Genomic DNA, 18,308 nt, shown 5'->3' with positions numbered 1-18,308 from the left:
TTCTCTTTAAACCGACGTTATTTCTGAACTGTTTTATTTTCGTTTTAATTGAGTATGGAGAGAGAGAGAGAGAGAGAGAGAGAGAGAGAGAGAGAGAGAGAGCATGTTTAGTAATGTAAACAAAACTTTTTAATATGGTCCTCAGTGCAGGTGTTTTTCCCAACATCTGGAACAAGGGCCTTAATTACCCCAGTTTATAAAAGTGGAGACAAATTCGAACCCAATAATTACTGTGGTATTTGTGTAAACAGCAACCATTTAAACTTTTATGCAACATTCTAAACAGCCGACTCCTCAATTTTCTGACAGAAATGGCCACAGTCAACGCTAAACTGGCTTCAATATCTCACATCAGACCACATATACACTCTACAAACCCTAATCCACACTCAAATCAACCAAAATATCAGACATCAGACCACATATACGCTCTATAAATCCTAATCCACACGCAAATCAACCAAAATATCTCACATCATACCACATATACGCTCTACAAACCCTAATCCACACTAAAATCAACCAAAATATCAGACATCAGACCACATATATGCTCTACAAACCCTAATCCACACTCAAATCAACCAAAATATCAGACATCAGACCACATATACACTCTACAAACCTAATCCACACGCAAATCAAACAAAATATCTCACATCAGATCATGTATGCACTCTACAAACCCTAATCCACACTCAAGTCAAGTCAAGATGCTTCTGTCACCCACAAAAGACGGTCTAAAGCAGCATCCAGACCTCCTACACATCTTCTGTCAGACATGGGCTCTGTCAGTTATCCCAAAAAAAAACTAAAATAATGATATTCAGAAAAACACTTAGTCGTCAAGACCAACATCAACGTTTCATATTAGACAACATGCCCCTTGAACACACTCAGAACTACACACACCTCATAAACATCAACAACAATCAAATAATAATAATAATCAATCAAAGAATTCTTTTAGGATGTGCGATTTTCCTTTGAGGTGGAAAAGCTCTTTAAACGTCACCACACTGACTCACTGGTTGTTAACAATCAGATTTACAAGACATTTAATAACAGAAACAAACTATTAAATGGGTTATGTTAAATGTTTATTTAAACTTTCTTTCCCGCGAAAACAGTCACTTCACTTCTCTGTCACAGAAGAATTCCATCAGAGAAATAGTTTTTAACTTAGTGAGGACACAGCGCCCCCACGCACTGTCCCTCTACTCTCCGGCCCCTCCCCCGGCCCCTTCCCCCCGCGCATCTGACAGTGGTATGCTCCACACCGGCGCTGTGCAGTGACCGCGGGCAGTACCACTGAGCTCACAGGGGAGAGAAAGTTTTTAACTCTCATCCTGGTGTTAGTTTTCCGTGTTCCAGAAAATATGGGCATGGGAGAGATCTAACCGGACGCGCACGCGGACAGGGCGAGCGGAGAGCAGGCCGTTTCCCCGGTACTGTGAAGGTGAGTAGAATTTATTCGGTTCCGCTTCGTTAAATTTCGGTACAAACGGGTGTAGCCTCTACTGTCCTGCCCGGGACTGCTGCACGGGCACGAGCTCCAAAACATCTACCGCCCGTGTGCACGCGCATCAAAGCAACGGTCCAGTTATTTATAGAAAGCCGTGAGCGCGCGCCTAGAGTCTGAAATACAGTGTAGCGGTTTGTGTGTTTGTGTGTGATTTGAGCTGGGTGACAGGACCACATGACGGCTTAGCCACACACACACGCTCACACACACGATTCACATTTTCCACTCTAACACCTGGATATCATATTTCCTCTTACATCATTAGAATGAGAGATTCTTTCTTAATAATAACATTTCTCTTAAAAGTATACGTGACAAATGTATTGGCACCCCAAAACAAAAACAATGGCTGTGTGAATGCACTTTGTCCAAACACTCCATTATAGACGAGTAAAATTATGTTTTCATAGAGCGAGAGTGAGCGAGAGAGTGTGAGAGAGAGTGTGAGAGAGAGCGCGAAAGAGAGTGTGTGTGTGAGAGAGTGAGTGAGAGAGAGTGAGCGAGAGAGAGTGTGAGAGACAGAGAGATGTGTGCACACAATCCCACCCTGCTGAAGACCACAGTTTGAGAATAACATTGACTGCGTTTACATGGACAGCAATAATCCACTCTTAATCTAATTAAGACCATAATTTGATTAAGAAACTACCATGTAAACAGCAACCTTAATCTAATTATGGTCATAATCTAATTAAACTCTAATCGAATTAAGACAGGTGGATTACTCCTGTTTTAATCATAGTATGGACGTGCATTACAGACATGTAAACACCTTAATCACATTCTGAACGTCGTGTGAGAGTTTCCACCGCATTTTGCGAAAGGACACGATCGCACACGGCAGTTTTACGTTTTACGGCGAACAAGAGAGTTCGGCTGCGTCTCAAACTGCATACTTGCCTACTATAGGCCTGTAGTGGGGAAAAATACATGCATCTCGGCTACTATACAGTAGGTAAGTATGCGATTTGAGACGCAGCCCACGGCTTCAAGCAGTCGTCTATTTGCACGTATAGCATGACTAATAATTAACCACACTTTAAGCGTTCGTAAAAAAAATTAAATAAAAACACCCAAAACTGTATACGGTACCATAACGAAGACGAACTGTATGTTGATACGTGAAATTCTGGAGAGATGTTGGACGGCGTGGCGCGGTGACGTAATGACGCGGGCTCTTAATCTAATTATGAGGAACATGACAGGAGTATTCTAAAAGCGACTCATGTAAACATCCTAATCACGTTATTACCTTACTTAGATTAAGGTCAATAATTAGATTAATGCTGTCCATGTAAACGTAGTCACAGTTTAGCTGATTAGGGATTTGGGGAAGATGTGCGGGATATGAAGACACTTATGGAAGTGTTATGGACAATTTTCAAAAACAATTGCGTTTCCTAATTGACGCATAAATTGTGAAATAATTTAAATGAAAATGGAAATCGTGTCTGCTAAATTTCAAACGGAAACACAAAGTCCGTTTTCAATTGCAGTTATGACCCTGTCATATCATCATAGCAATAGCAGTTACCCCATTCACTATTTCACTTCCTTGGGGTCGCACACGGACCCTGACCAAATTCACACGGAATTGCAAATCCCTTTGCATTTCCCTCCCATGCCTTGTACAGAAACCTGTCAGTCAGTGTTGGGGGAGGGACTATACTCCAGTGTGTTTGGATTTTAAGTGAAAATTGTCTGCAAAATACTCCCATAGACACTGACACGGATAAACTCCCGAATCCCGAATCAGTCAGACAGGTTTTACACGTACAGATATCTTTATAAGATTATTCCACTTTTCAGCTCTTTATTAACCATATACTACTTTATAATCAGTAACCTTCTAACGTTCATCTGTTATTAACATGTTATGCTTCAGGTCACCTGATTCACAATAAAGTAATCTAATATTTACACCAATGAAGCAGCTGAAAGAGAGAGAGAGAGACAGAGAGACACAGACAGACAGAGAGTGAGACAGTGTGGATTCTGAAATACCTGTGATGTAAATGGTTCAGATCTGCCACATCATTCCACAACCAGTCAAACCACAGAAACGTCCCTCACCTCGCAGTCGTCTTCTCAGCTCCCAGTTCAATTCAGTTTTATTTTATTTGTACAGAACTTGTAACAGTGGACATTGTCACATAGCATCTTTACAGAAACCTGAATATCAATTATAGATGTTAAATGTATGAATTTATCCCTAATGAGCAGCCCGAGGTGACGGTGGTGAGGAAAAACTCCCTGAGACAACATGAGGAAGAAACCTTGAGAGGAATCAGACTCAAAAGGGAACCCGTCCTCATCTGGGTGACACCGGATAGTGTGATTATAAATAAATACACCCTTTCAATATATGTGTATTATAGAGTCAGATATATCTGTATGTATGAGTATCAGAGTCATTTCTGATTTCATTAGAGTTTTAGTGTTATGTGCAGTGAAATTATCTTCTGTGTAATGATTAGGACTTGACCATCTTTAGGGTGTCTGTGTGACACAGGAACAGGCAGGTCCGGAGGGCAGATGAGGACCGTGTCCATTTGCAGCATCTCTAGTGGACTTTTTGTGTTTGTGTGTAATTCTGCTCTCTGATTGGCTCTTTCAGATAAAGGTGGGGGTGGGGCAACATGGCTGCCTCTGTCAAGGTGGCGGTGCGAGTCAGACCCTTCAACTCCCGAGAGATAAGCCGGGACGCCAAGTGTGTAATACAAATGCAGGGCAATACTACGTGTGCGTATACACACACATACAACAAACACACACACACGGTCTTTAATCTGTTTGATAAAACTGTTATATGTTAAAATGAATTAAAATAAAAGCACTTTAAATTAATCCTACGTTACAAATCTCGATTTTCTAACCAATGATCTTTTCCTCTCAGGCATCAGGAACCCGAATCAGCCAACACACACCGCCAAGAGCTTCACCTTCGACTACTCCTACTGGTCACACACTACAGTAAGCTCCGTATGGGTGTGTGTGTGTGTGTATGTGTGTGTGTGTATGTATGTGTGTGACATATTATTATATTTCCCAATGTGTGTATTTTATTAATATTTTTGTTGTGTGTCCGTGTGTGTGTCTGTCTATGTGTGTGTCTATGTGTGTGTGTGTATGTGTGTGAGTGTGTATGTGTGCGTGTGTGTGTGTGTGCGTGTGTATGTGTGCGTGTGTGTGTGTGTGCGAGTGTGTATGTGTGTGTGTGTATGTATGTGTGTCTGTGTGTGTGTGTGTGTGTATGTGTGTATGGATGTGTGCAGGAGGACGATCCCATGTTTATTTCCCAGAAGCAGGTGTATTTGGATATTGGAGAGCGGATGCTACTGCACGCATTTGAAGGTTATAATGTGTGTATTTTTGCTTATGGACAAACTGGTGCAGGAAAATCATACACCATGATGGGAAAACCGGAGCCTGAAGAACGGGGCATCATTCCACAGGTAACAGTTAAAATGGCTGCTGTGTGTGCCATGTGTTTCAGTGTTTAATGTCTGAATATAAACTAAAATAAAATAATCCAATAATTCAGTTTCCTGTGAGTGGTGTTTATATCAACATCAGGTATTACAGAAAAGATTAATGTTCAATTCTCATGAATGATGTTAATAAGATGACCGTGTGTGTGTGTGTGTAATGTGGCCTGCAGATGTGTGAAGATCTATTTAATCGCATCACAGAGAACACAGATCCAGATATGTCATACTCAGTGGAGGTACACTCACACACACACACACACACACACACTTGCTATTTTATCTAGTGCTCTGTACATCCTGTTGTACATTTTGTGTGTGTTTGTGTGTGTGTTTGTCAGGTCTCCTACATGGAGATTTACTGTGAGCGTGTGTGTGATCTGCTAAGCCCCGTGTGTGTTGTTGGACTGCGTGTGCGTGAACATCCCATCCTCGGACCATACGTGGAGGACCTGACCACTCATGCCGTGTCCAACTACAGGGACATCGCTGAGCTGATGGAGTGTGGGAACAGAGCACGGTAACACACATACACACACACTTTTCAATTTAAAATTTTCACATGAATAATTTCAGTACGTCCCCCACACAGTACTGAAATCATTACAAGTCTTACACACTGTGTTTTAGAAACTTGTTTATGTGTGTGTGTGTGTGTGTCTGTGTACGTATGTGTGTGTGCATATGTGTGTGTGTGTGTGTGTGCATGTGTTTGTGTAGTACGGTGGCTGCAACCAACATGAACGATGCAAGCAGTCGCTCTCACGCTGTGTTTACACTCATCTTCAGTCAGCGCCGCCGAGACGTCCTCACCAACCTTACCACTGAGAAGGTGTGTGTGTGTGTGTGTGTGTGTGTGTGTGTGTGTGTTCTGGTGGGTAAGCATGGGCAAACACATGGCGAGACTTTTAGGGAACGCGTGGAGATCGCTTTTCCTTCTTGTCAATATTTCTGCCATTTTATTTTCTTCTATCTTTTTCATGAAATAAACATGTAATTATACACAGAGAGAGGGAGGGAGAGAGAGAGAGGGAGAAATCATTGATTAGAGGGTTAGTGTGTAAGGGTTAGTGTGTAAGGGGGTTAGTGTGTAAGGGGGTTAGTGTGTAAGTGGGTTAGTGTGTAACGGGGTTAGTGTGTAAGGGCTAGTGTGTAACGGGGTTAGTGTGTAAGTGGGTTAGTGTGTAACGGGGTTAGTGTGTAAGTGGGTTACTGTGTAAGGGGGTTAGTGTGTATAGGGGTTTGTATGTAAGGGGGTTAGTCTGTAAGGGGGTTAGTGTATAAGGGCTAGTGTGTAACGGGGTTAGTGTGTAAGTGGGTTAGTGTGTAAGGGTTAGTTTGTAACGGGATTAGTGTCTAAGTGGGTTACTGTGTAAGGGGGTTAGTATGTAAGTGGGTTAGTGTGTAAGGGTTAGTGTGTAAGGAGGTTAGTGTGTATAGGGATTTGTATGTAAGGGGGTTAGTGTGTAAGGGGGTTAATGTGTAAGGGGTAGACTGTAAGGGGGTTAGTGTATAAGGGCTAGTGTGTAACGGGGTTAGTGTGTAAGGGTTAGTGTGTAACGGGGTTAGTATGTAAGTGGGTTACTGTGTAAGTGGGTTAGTGTGTATAGGGGTTTGTATGTAAGGGGGTTAGTGTGTAGGGGGGTTAATGTGTAAGGGTTAGTGTGTAAGGGGTTAGTGTTTAAGGAGTAGTGTGTAAGGGGGTTAGTGTATAAGGGGTGGTGTGTAAGGGATAACACTAATAACACTGTCAAAGATTTTACACGAAATTCTCTTTGGGAGTCTTTTTTGTGGAGTTTTTTCTTGATTTTTTTTTCATAACCCTGAGATCCTCATGCTTTTTCACTTAGTTTATTTCTCTCTCTCTCTCTCTCTCTCTCTCTCTCTCTCTCTCTCTCTCTCTCTCTCTAGGTCAGTAAGATCAGTCTGGTTGACTTGGCGGGCAGTGAGAGAGCCGCTTCATCTGGAGCAAAGGGCATAAGGTTAAAGGTTAGAGGACAAAATGGCATTAACGCACATTACCAGCTGTGTTCTGAATGTTAGTGTTGACCAGAAGTGTAAAAAACCCCAGCTAGTGATGAAGTGCAGTTTGGGACAGACCTGAAGTGGGCAGGGGAACAGTAAGTCATGGTGTGTGTGTGTGTGTGTGTGTGTGTGTGTGTGTGTTTTAGGAAGGAGCTAATATTAATAAATCTCTCACTACACTGGGGAAGGTCATAGCTGCACTGTGTGACATGGTGAGACACACACGCACACACACAGACACACACAGACACACAACAAAATTAGTTCAGTACCTCTCATTAGTTTGAGAGTATTATTTTAGCTCTGTGTGTGTGTGTGCGCAGCAAAACAGCAAAAAGAAGAAATCAGACTACATCCCGTACAGAGACTCGGTCCTCACATGGTTACTGAAGGAAAACCTCGGTGAGAGAGCAGTGTGGTGTTTATGTGTGTGTGTGTTTGTGTGTTTTACAATTATATCTATGCAACAGTGTGTGTGTATGTTGCGTTTTTTTTTTTTTTTTTTACAAATGTGTGTGTGTGTGTGTGTGTGTGTATGTGTTACAGGTGGTAACTCATGCACTGTTATGATTGCTGCTCTCAGCCCTGCAGACATCAACTATGAAGAAACACTCAGTACTCTACGGTACACACACACACACACACACACACACGCAAATACACACTATAGCTATAAAACACAAATACAGAAAATGTTACTTAGGTCACATCTCTTTTTATTCCAATCCTACATAGAGTGTCTTTAGCCACACCCTTTCTCCACCTGTTTCTGGTGTATTTATTTTGTTAAATGTTAATGGTGTGTGTGTGTGTGTGTGTGTGTGTATTTGTGTAGGTATGCCAACCGTGCAAAACAGATTCGATGTAATGCCGTGATCAATGAAGATCCAAATGCGCGGCTAATCAGAGAACTGAAGGAGGAATTGAACCGACTCCGAGAGCTTCTGCTAGCACAGGGACTTAGCCAGCTAATGACTGGTACACACATATACTTCATATACACTCACACACACTCATATACAAATACACCCTCACACTCACACACTCATATACAAATACACACACTCATATACCCACACACTCACACACACACACACACACACACACACACACACACACACGTACAAATACACACTCACACTCACATACTCGTATACAAATACACACACGCACACACTCATATACCCACACACTCAAATACAAATACACACACTCATACACACACACTCATATACAAATACACACACCCATACACACACACTCATATACAAATACACACACGCACACTCTCATATACCCACACACTCTCATATACAAATACACACTCACACACTCATATACAAATACACACATGCACACTCTCATATACAAATACACACTCACACTCACACACTCCTATACCCACACACACTCATATACAAATACACACTCACATACTCATATACAAATACACACACTCATATACCCACACACTCTCATATACAAATACATACTCACACTCACATACTCCTATACAAATACACACACTAATATACCCACACACTGGGTATACTATATGTATACAAATACACGCACACACACTCACATACCCATACACTCACTCATATACAGATACACACACACTCACACACTCTCATATACAAATACACACACACACTCACACACTCATATACCCATACACTCACTCATATATAAATACACACACACTCATATACCCACACACTCTCATATACAAACACACACACACACACACACTCATATACCCACACACTCTCATATACAAAACACACACACTCTCTCATATACAAATACACACACGCACACACTCTCTCATATATAAGCACACACACTCTCATATACAAATACAAACACACATTTATTTACCAACACACGCTCATATACAAACTTTCATACATACACACACACTAGTGTAATCACTCATTAGTGATTTCGCTTTGGCAGGTGCGGACATGAATAATATCGGTACCTGTTCTGCACTAGCCACTGGCTCAACCCCTAACAGTGCTCCGCCAATCACAGCCGATGCCCCATCCCAAGATATTGACCCCTCCTCTTATTGTGGCCTTAACCAATCAGGTTATCAGGATGAGATCACACAGGAGGAGGCAATGGAAAGACTGAGGGTAATTGCAGGCGTGTGGCTTAATATACTGAAAGTAAGCAAAGGAGGGTGGCTTAAGAGACTGAGTGTGTGTGTTTGTGTGTAGGAAACAGAGAAATTTATTGCCGATTTAAATGAAACCTGGGAGGAAAAACTACGAAAAACCAATTCTATGCGTTTGGAAAGGTAACACACACACACATATATTTTATTAATGTATTTCTGAAGTGTACTGTGTAAGACTTTGTGTGTGTGTGTTTCCTTGGCAGAGAGACTCTGTTGGCTGAGATGGGTATGTCTGTTAAAGAGGATGGAGGAACTGTTGGTGTTTTCTCACCTAAAGGAGTGAGTACACACACATCAACAGACACATACACACCCATCCACAGACACATACACACACACATACAAACACACACATCCACAGACACATACACATGCACACATATATTCACGCACACAAACATCCAGACACACAAACACATCCACAGACACACACAAACACATACAGACACACGTAGACACACACACATATGTTTACATGCACATCCACACACAAATACAAAGGAAATATAACTGCAATGACAGTACACAAATAAATGTAAAAAAGTGTGTACATGTGAGTGTGTGTATTTGTGTGTCTGTTTCTTTGAGTGTGTGTCTGTGTATGTCTGTTTGTGTGTGTGTGTGTGTGTATGTACAGACACCACACCTGGTGAACCTGAATGAAGATCCTCTAATGGCTGAGTGTCTCCTCTATTACATTAAAGAGGGTATTACCAGGTAGGTGTGTGTGTAGTAATGGGAGGGGTGTTGTCTGTAAATGAGGGTTAAAGAGATGGATGTGGCCTATAAATGAGGATGTAAAGTGTGGGTGTGGCCTATAAATGAGGTTGTAAAGGGAGGGGTGTGGCCTATCAATGAAGGGGTTTAGGCAAGGGTGTGGCCTATAAGTGAGGGGTAAAGGGAGGTGTATGACTTGAGATATTGCAGGTAACTAGGGGGATGTGGCTTAATACTCTAAAGGGTGTGTCTAAAGACCTGTGTTTGTGTTTATCAGGGTCGGTCAGAAAGAGGTGGATATTAGGCTCAGTGGGCCATTCATTATGGAACAGCACTGTGTCATTAACTGCTATACTGACCACCATGGAGAAAGTAAATATATGTGTGTGTGTGTGTGTGTGTGTGGTTTCAGTGTTAAATACACAGTTGTTTTATCCACTCTGTGTGTATGTAAATTGAAAATTGCCTTGTTTCAGTTGTCGTAACTCTGGAGCCATTAGAAGGGTCGGAGTCTTATGTCAACGGTGAAATAATTACAGAATCAACAGTGCTCAAACAAGGTGTGTGTGCGTGTAAGAGTGTGTGTTTAACCTTCTATTCTAATGCTGATAAACAATAAATGTTTTAGTTCTGTGTATGAAAATTATACATTTGTGAGTTATCTTGTATTGTTGTATGTTTTGTATTGCATGTGTGTGTGTGTGTGTATTAGGTGACCGTGTGGTGATGGGGAAGAGCCACGTGTTTCGTTTTAATCATCCAGAGCAGGCCAAGAGGGAGCGGGAGCGAGCACGCAGTACCACCATTGATCAGCAGGGGGAGTGTAATTACACACAGCAGGAGCTGATTGTAGAACAAGGGATAGACATCAGAGAGGATGAGGAGACGAGGTAGACACAGAGACGGAGAGATGATTATTAGAATAACAAAATAATAGAGATTTTCAATCAAACTAAATCTTGTCCTTCTTTATCACGTGTCTCCCATTTCTCCAGACTGAGCGACATGGAGCTTCAGTACCGTCAGGAGAAAGAGGAAGCTGACCTTCTGCTCGAGCAGCAAAGACTCGTGAGTGTGTTGTAGTGAAGTCTTATTTTAAATACTCACAAGGTCAATATTTCAAACCACATTAACCTTAAATATAGAGTTATAGTAAGTATAGTTGTAGTACAACTGGTGGTGAATCTTTAGAAAACTTTAGGGAAAAAATGGTAAAACTACTTTAATAGGAACATCTGTACACCTGCTCATTTATGGTAGAACTATAGCAAACCTAGAAACCTGTGGTATAAAATGTTATAAAACTATAAAATGTGGTAAAATTATGGTCCACATTTTTATTTAAAAAGTATAAACAATGTAAATGAAGACCAAAAGATAGACCAGTGTTCCTTAATGTCCAGTTATATACCCTATGTTCCTTGAGTTTAAGCCTTAAAGTTAAGCTTAAATCTATAGACTTTCAGATAATCACAAAGTGTGTGTGTGTGTGTGTGTGTGTGTGTGTGTGTGTGTAGTATGCAGACTCAGACAGTGGTGATGACTCTGATAAGCGTTCGTGTGAAGAGAGCTGGAAACTCATCTCATCTCTCAGAGAGAAACTGCCAGCTAGCAAGGTGTCTATCTATCTATCCGTCTATCTATCTATCTACAGTGGTCTCCCCAACCTTTTGATCTTTTGTTAAAAAAATTCACAAAATACTCTGCTCTCATGGATATCAAACAATTGCAAACATATCCCAGTCTCCTGACTTGAAACCCATAGAAAACCTGTGGAGTGAACTGAAGAGGAACATCCACCAGCATGGACCTCAAGAGGTGAAGGATCTGGAGAGATTCTGTATGGAGGAACGGTCTCAGATCCCTCGCCATGTATTCTCCAACCTCATCCCGCATTATAGGAGAATTGACATACAGGGTCATACAAAGTATTTGACTAAAAGGGTGCCAATAATTGTTGCACACCTATCTTTAACAAAGATATATTTTTTTATATAAACATGTGTTTTGTTTGCAATTGTTTTATATCCATGAGAGCAGAGTATTTTTGTAATTTTTTTTAAAAAAGATCAAAAGGTTAAACAATAAAGACAATTTTTCACATCCTTCACTGCTCATATTTACCAAGGGTGCTAATATTAATGGAAGGCTCTGTACTTATCTGTCGATCTATCTATCTGTCTATCTATCTAGCTGTCTGTCTGTCTATCTATTTGAGTATCAATCTGTTTATCCGTGTGTGTGTGTGTGTGTAGGTGCAGTCTATAGTCAAGCGTTGTGGCTTACCCAGCAGTGGGAAGCGGCGTGAGCCTCAGCGTGTGTATCAGATCCCGCAGAGGCGACGTGTGGGCGTGTTTGACCTTGAACGTGTGACCCTGTCTGACCTGCAACTGCAGGCAGTGAAGGAAGTGTGTTATGAAGTGGCGCTTGCCGAATTCCGAAACACACGCCGTGAAATAAATGCCATGGCAATCATGAAGATGAACGAACTGCTGCGCATACATGGAATGGGCGGGGCTGAAGGGGGTGGAGCCTGGCGGCAGGTGGCCCAAGAAGTCTGGGACACAGTGGGTGGAGCCACAGAAGAAAAAGACAGAGTTAGTGGTGGAGGTGGTGGAGTTGGTGACGAAGGGGTCAGGGACAGAGGTGGCATGTGTGAGCTGAAGACTCACCTGGAGAAGCTAACGGACATTTTACAGGAAGTGAAGCAGCAAAACAACATGAAGGATGAAGAGATACGAGCACTCAGAGACAGGATGATGAAGATGGAGAGGGTCTTACCTGTACAACAAGTAACACACATACACTGTCCACATGCACAGACAATCACACACACATATACACACAACACCACTATGCATTAACATCCTAACACCTGTGTGTGTGTGTTTCAGGATCGAGAAGTGTTAGAAAATCAGGGAACTGGAAAAATAAAGGACAATGAGGAAAATGAGGGGTGTGGCCATGATAATGAGGGGTGTGTCTCCCCTGATCTGCACTCTAAAGAAGAGCGTGTTACGCATCTGATGGAAGAAGACCCCACCTTCCGCAGGGGGCGGCTCCGCTGGCTTAAACAGGAACAAACACGACTCCAAAATCTGCAGCAACAGCAAATTACAAAAATTCTGCGACAGACAGGGGGCAGGACCGGAGGCCGGGCTGGGGAAGGAGGCGTGGTTCACCTGCCTGGAACGGGGCGGTTCATTCCTCCACATGAGTGTAAGCTGAAGTTTCCCTTTAAGAGCAACCCACACCACAGGCATTCCTGGAGCCCTGCCCACAATATAACCCCACCCACTGAGGAAGAAAGGAGGGAGGGGCCAAAACATCCTTCCACTCCAAACCACATCACTCCACCTCTGAACCACATGGTTCCATTAGCAAATCGTAGTCCCGCCCATGACGTACCATTGTTCATCCTCCCATCTATGTTGCAGTTGCCAGTTGCCATGGGAACCCAGCGCATGCGCACACCCTTCAGCAACAGTCACTTCCCACAGCAGCAGCAGCAGTGGCACTACAGGAGGAACTCTGTGGACAGTTCAGCCACTCACCATGGACGCAGTTACCATGGTGACAGCAACGAACAACACAGTCACTATCGGCGACGGTCACCGAGCCCTGTGGCAAGAGGCTACCCCCGGGATTACTATGGCAACCATCTTCAGCACAACCGACCCCAGCAGTGTCCTCCCCCATTTCTAATGTACCAGGTTCCGCCCACTGCACACACACTGCCAAGTAACACACACTCTGAACCTGCCCAGTGGGGCTGGGGGCGGAGCCAAAGATACACCACACCCCCTCGCCTGAGACGCCGACTTAGTGCACCTGACCTCGAGAGCAAGCAAACACCTATCTGAGTGTGTGTGTGTGTATGTGTGTGTGTGAGAGAGAGAGAGAGAATAAAAGAGAGAACACCAATAAAAAGAGGAAGATAAAAAAATAAATAATGATTGGAAAAAGAAGTGAAAAAGAATTAACATGTGGACAAAAGAAAGAAACAACTAAAAAAGCAAGTGATGGAAAAAGTGAAGTAAAGAATAAAGGAAACGGAGGAAAAAGTGGAAGAGGAAGAAACAACCAAATATTGAAGAAGAAAATAACTAAATAAATAAACTCATACCTGATGGGATCTGATCTTTTCTGGTTACTTTTTTTTAGTGCGTGTGTGTTTCACAGGTTTGTGATAAAATATCATTAAATAAACAAATAAATAAATAAATAAGTGTGTGTCTTGTGCATGAGACCAAACAGCACTCTATATTAGTGCACGTATAGGGTACACTATCAGGTACACACTATTCCTACAGGACCAGTCTGGAATTTTCACTTTTTTTTGTCTTTGCAGGACAAACACTACAGTTTCTATAGAACAGTGTTTAAATAATTGTTTGCAAAAAATATATATAGTATATATAGAATCACTTTAGCAGCTATAGTAAGTCTCTTTATTCTCTCTCTTCAAGTTAATAAGACAAAAAAACCAGCTTGAGAGCATTAATATAAAGCTGCGCTACTGTCAAGCTGCTGTTATAGAAAACTAATCAACTCCTGACCAATCACAAAACAGATCTCAGTAGCATGGGGCATAATATATTTATATGTTGAAACATTACACTGCAAATGATAAGAGTGTGCATTCTAACACTCTCTCATCTTAATGCATACACAAGTTTATTACAACACACACACACACACACACACAAATGCAGAGCTCATTGTTCCCATTAAAGGAAATGTGGTGTTTCATGATAAAGTGTTGTAAAGTGCTGTTAAAAAGTGGAGTGTGTGAAGTGAGGATCAGTGTGTGTGTCGCCTCAGCAGGAGAAACAGCTTTAAGGTAAGATCCTTATAGAGCTGTTCGAGAATAATAATAATAATAATAATAATAATAATAATAATAATAATAAATAAAGGAATTACAGTAAACTGAAATAATCCATCAGAAGTGTTAGTGATGAGTGTGTGGGAGCCTTTTTAGGCTTCATTATTATTATTATTATTATTAATGTTTAATTGTTAAAATTGTGAATATTTAATTTTGTTATAATGCTTACATATTTTTTCTTGTCAGCATGCTCCTCATTCTCTTCCTCCTCGTCTCTCAACACTCCATGGTAACAACCATCAGTAGCTGCCACAGTGACAGGGACAAAGACCATCGCCCTCGTGTGAGCTGTGTGAGTCAGGGTCTCTCTACAGTACCTGATGGGATAGATCTTGAAACACAGACACTTGTCCTCACTCAGAATGCGTTTGTCTCTCTATCCTGGGCCACCTACACCACCTTCACACGCTTGCATGAACTGGACCTGAGCCAAAACCTGATCAGCACCATTGACCAATCAGGTAAGTGGCAGAGAATGTGGGCAGGGCTATGTTTCCATCCTGAAGTAAATTATTAAGTATCAATAATTATAAGTATTAACAGTCAGTAAACGTACAAACATCAACTACATCTCTTGTTTCCACAACTTCTGCTTTTGATTGAATTTTTTAAAGAGGAACAACAAAGTTCTGATCAATCAGATACATTCTTGTGACTTACATTTACTATGTCATTGTTTATTCCCGATCAGACTAACACACATATAAATTGTGTAAATATTGTAATTCATAATTCCACCTGGTCTCTCTCAGGTCCTGTGCTGCAAAACCTGAGAGTGCTGAGACTGTCTAATAACAAGCTGACTGGTTTGAGCGGAGCTGCATTTAAGTCCACCCCTTCTCTCATGGAGGTGTATTTAGATGGAAACACCATCAGTTCGCTTGACAGTACAACCTTCAGTGACCTGCCCCTCCTAGAGCTCATTAACCTTTCATGCAACAAGCTGCAAATCCTGCCACCCCACTTGCTGGAGCAGATTTCATCCAGCAATTTGAAGAAATTTGATGTGGAAGAGAATCTTCTCCAGCACCTTCCTGACAAATTTTTTGCCTCAAAACATGAATTACCTTATGTCTTCCTTTCCAAAAATTTGTGGGTTTGCACCTGCCAGGTGAGTTACCTGCAGCGCTACCTGAATGACCAGGGTCATAACGTTTACAATCACACAGGACCCTCCAGCATCGAGAATGCCCCAGAGAGTGTGGTGTGTTCTGCTCCGCCCACACTACAGGGACGAGCTATAGTGGACCTGACGGAGGACGAGTACTGCAATTCATATACCGACTCACAACACTCCACTGCTCACACAACTCAACGAACGAGTGCACCAACCACAGCACTGACCACAGCCATCATCCAACAAAAGGTCATAACAACAGCTATCCTAGCAACTCCATCAGTAACCATTCAACCAACTATGCCAAAGACTGTTGAGTCTAGTTCTACTCCTACTCCAACTACACTAACAGCTAATAACCCAACAACTATTACAATAACAACCACTAAACCAACTATACCAAGAGACAATATGGGAACAACTATGACACCAGGTTCTACAACTGTTCAACCAACTACACCAACAACCACTGAGCCAACCACAACATCTTCTACACCAACAACCACTGAGCCAACCACAACATCTTCTACACCAACAACCACTGAGCCAACCACAACATCTTCTACACCAACAACCACTGAGCCAACCACAACATCTTCTACACCAACAACCACTGAGCCAACCACAACATCTTCTACACCAACAACCACTGAGCCAACCACAACATCATCAACTACACCAACAACCGTTCAACCAACTACACCAAAGAATGCTCTTATTCCAACTACACTAACAACCAACAACCCAACAACTATTAAGTCAGTTACCATGGTGACCTATACTGCAGGAGGGATTCTCTCAGGGCACGGTGGTGGCCAGCGCTCAGTGTCGTGGTGCTGGTGGTTATTTATCACAGTTTTGCTGCTGTGTATTTTCTCAGCCATTTTCTCCTGCATGCTGTTCCTCTGGCTCATCATCATTTACATCACACTTTACAAACCAATCAAACGGCAAGTCCACAGCAGCCAAGGAGTGACCCTGAGGGCGTACCAGGTCACTGCAGACGAGTCACTGACAGCGGACACAACTGAGGAAGAGAGAGTGCTGTTTTTACCCCCGGAGATGATACGAGAAACTCAGCCAGTGTTCCGTTCTGTGCTGTTCATCTCAAAAGGAGATGAGGACGGTGAAGTGGGTGAGAGGAGAGATGGAACGAGGAACGAGGATGAAGAAAAGAAAAGAGGAACTGATGCAGTGGCTAAAATAGACCTGCTGCCGGCAGTGACTCTGCACAGAGAGCAAGAGACGGAAACCAAAGACAGGGAGGAAGTGTTCAGGAAAACTTTCTCCAGGGTGATAAGCCGAGAGGAAGAGATAGAAGGATGGAAGGAGGTGGAGGAGAACTGCTGGGGGATGCTGGAGAGAGACAAAGGGAGAAGAGAGGGAGAGTTGGAGAGAAGAAAGACACGGTACAGCCTTATCCTCAGGGAGGAGAGTGGGAGTTTGATGGAGGACAGGAAAGGAGAGACAGAGTGGGTGGTGGGTGAGTGGAAGATGAAAGGAGGAGGACCAGGAAGCTGGGGATCTCTAATTAGGATGAAAGAAATGTGTGGTCTTTCTGATTCTGCCCACATGGACACACCTGAGCCAGTGGCAGAGACATCAGTCTGAGTTTTTATTGTAATGAGGTCCTCACAGCTGGATCAACAATGTGTATTGCAATTATCTTTAAAAACAACAAATATATTGTTTTCTAATTTTGTTACTTCGGTGAGAACACTTACACTTTTAGCGTTTTGTTTGTCAAGTGTTTTTATAGAAGTAGTCACTTCTTTCTTTAGTGAAATTTCATTATGTGTCCATATTTCATTCTGTAACTCTTACTTTTAAAAAAATGAACAATAAGAACAAAAACTTGACTGCTTCAATTCTTGTTAGATGTTTGAATTTTACTTTTTGTGAATACATCTTATATTATTTGCATTTTATTACATAAAGTAATGCACGTTTTAAACCGCGATAAACCTGATTCTATAACCTTCTATATTCTCTATAAAATCCTGCAGTACTTTAAGATTTTGTGATCGCAGAAATTAAAAGCAAACTCTGCAATATTCAGAGGAGCTGCAATTTTTCAAAATTACAGCAGATGTTCGGTAGTTTTGGGCCAAGACGTGTCATGTGATGTCATCACAACGCACGTTCAGCCAAAGGTCTCTTCGATTCAGGTGCGTCGAACATGAGTACAGCTAAAAGCTCTCATTTACCAACAAACATCACTGTGAAAGAGCGCGCACAACTATTTCCTGCAATTCAAGTAGTTTTTTTTTTTTTTTAATTAAAAGCACGAAAAAACTCACACTTTTCAAAAAACGTCGCAGCAAAATCAAGATCAAAATCATTTTTGGCTGCAACAA

At 42.0% G+C, this 18,308-nt stretch overlaps 2 protein-coding genes across 2 annotated transcripts; both read left to right on the top strand.

The window, feature by feature from the left end:
* The first annotated feature begins 1,284 nt into the window (after window positions 1–1,284).
* On the top strand, window positions 1,285–13,846 carry si:ch73-375g18.1 (kinesin-like protein KIF1C). Its single transcript, XM_053686317.1, has 23 exons — window positions 1,285–1,459; window positions 4,143–4,267; window positions 4,422–4,498; window positions 4,801–4,980; window positions 5,187–5,252; window positions 5,355–5,533; window positions 5,734–5,845; window positions 6,925–7,002; window positions 7,185–7,250; window positions 7,362–7,440; window positions 7,585–7,663; window positions 7,874–8,016; window positions 9,001–9,182; window positions 9,267–9,346; window positions 9,430–9,505; window positions 9,864–9,943; window positions 10,221–10,315; window positions 10,420–10,503; window positions 10,656–10,833; window positions 10,939–11,011; window positions 11,461–11,559; window positions 12,199–12,735; window positions 12,838–13,846. The coding sequence occupies exons 2-23, from the start codon at window positions 4,165–4,167 to the stop codon at window positions 13,804–13,806; spliced, it is 3,615 nt and encodes a 1,204-aa protein (XP_053542292.1). The 5' UTR covers window positions 1,285–1,459; window positions 4,143–4,164; the 3' UTR covers window positions 13,807–13,846.
* A 424-nt stretch (window positions 13,847–14,270) lies between these two features.
* On the top strand, window positions 14,271–17,819 carry LOC108275690 (platelet glycoprotein Ib alpha chain). The gene is made up of 3 exons (XM_017486610.3): window positions 14,271–14,786; window positions 15,021–15,295; window positions 15,587–17,819. The coding sequence occupies exons 1-3, from the start codon at window positions 14,653–14,655 to the stop codon at window positions 17,560–17,562; spliced, it is 2,385 nt and encodes a 794-aa protein (XP_017342099.2). The 5' UTR covers window positions 14,271–14,652; the 3' UTR covers window positions 17,563–17,819.
* Window positions 17,820–18,308: the final 489 nt, after the last annotated feature.

This window comes from Ictalurus punctatus, chromosome 15 (assembly GCF_001660625.3).
Source record: "Ictalurus punctatus breed USDA103 chromosome 15, Coco_2.0, whole genome shotgun sequence".
NCBI classification, from domain to species: domain Eukaryota; kingdom Metazoa; phylum Chordata; class Actinopteri; order Siluriformes; family Ictaluridae; genus Ictalurus; species Ictalurus punctatus.
This window is presented reverse-complemented; position numbering and strand designations above follow the sequence as displayed.

What these genes read in the sequence shown, in the direction of transcription:
- si:ch73-375g18.1 (XM_053686317.1), top strand. Translation starts at nt 4,165, where the DNA reads ATGGCTGCCTCTGTCAAGGTGGCGGTGCGAGTCAGACCCTTCAACTCC. An exon ending in CCTACTGGTCACACACTACA is followed by an intron (nt 4,499 to 4,800) that starts GTAAGCTCCGTA and finishes GGATGTGTGCAG; the next exon opens with GAGGACGATCCCATGTTTAT. An exon ending in GTTACTGAAGGAAAACCTCG is followed by an intron (nt 7,441 to 7,584) that starts GTGAGAGAGCAG and finishes TATGTGTTACAG; the next exon opens with GTGGTAACTCATGCACTGTT.
- LOC108275690 (XM_017486610.3), top strand. Translation starts at nt 14,653, where the DNA reads ATGCAGAGCTCATTGTTCCCATTAAAGGAAATGTGGTGTTTCATGATA. An exon ending in GCAGGAGAAACAGCTTTAAG is followed by an intron (nt 14,787 to 15,020) that starts GTAAGATCCTTA and finishes TTTTCTTGTCAG; the next exon opens with CATGCTCCTCATTCTCTTCC. An exon ending in CAGCACCATTGACCAATCAG is followed by an intron (nt 15,296 to 15,586) that starts GTAAGTGGCAGA and finishes GGTCTCTCTCAG; the next exon opens with GTCCTGTGCTGCAAAACCTG.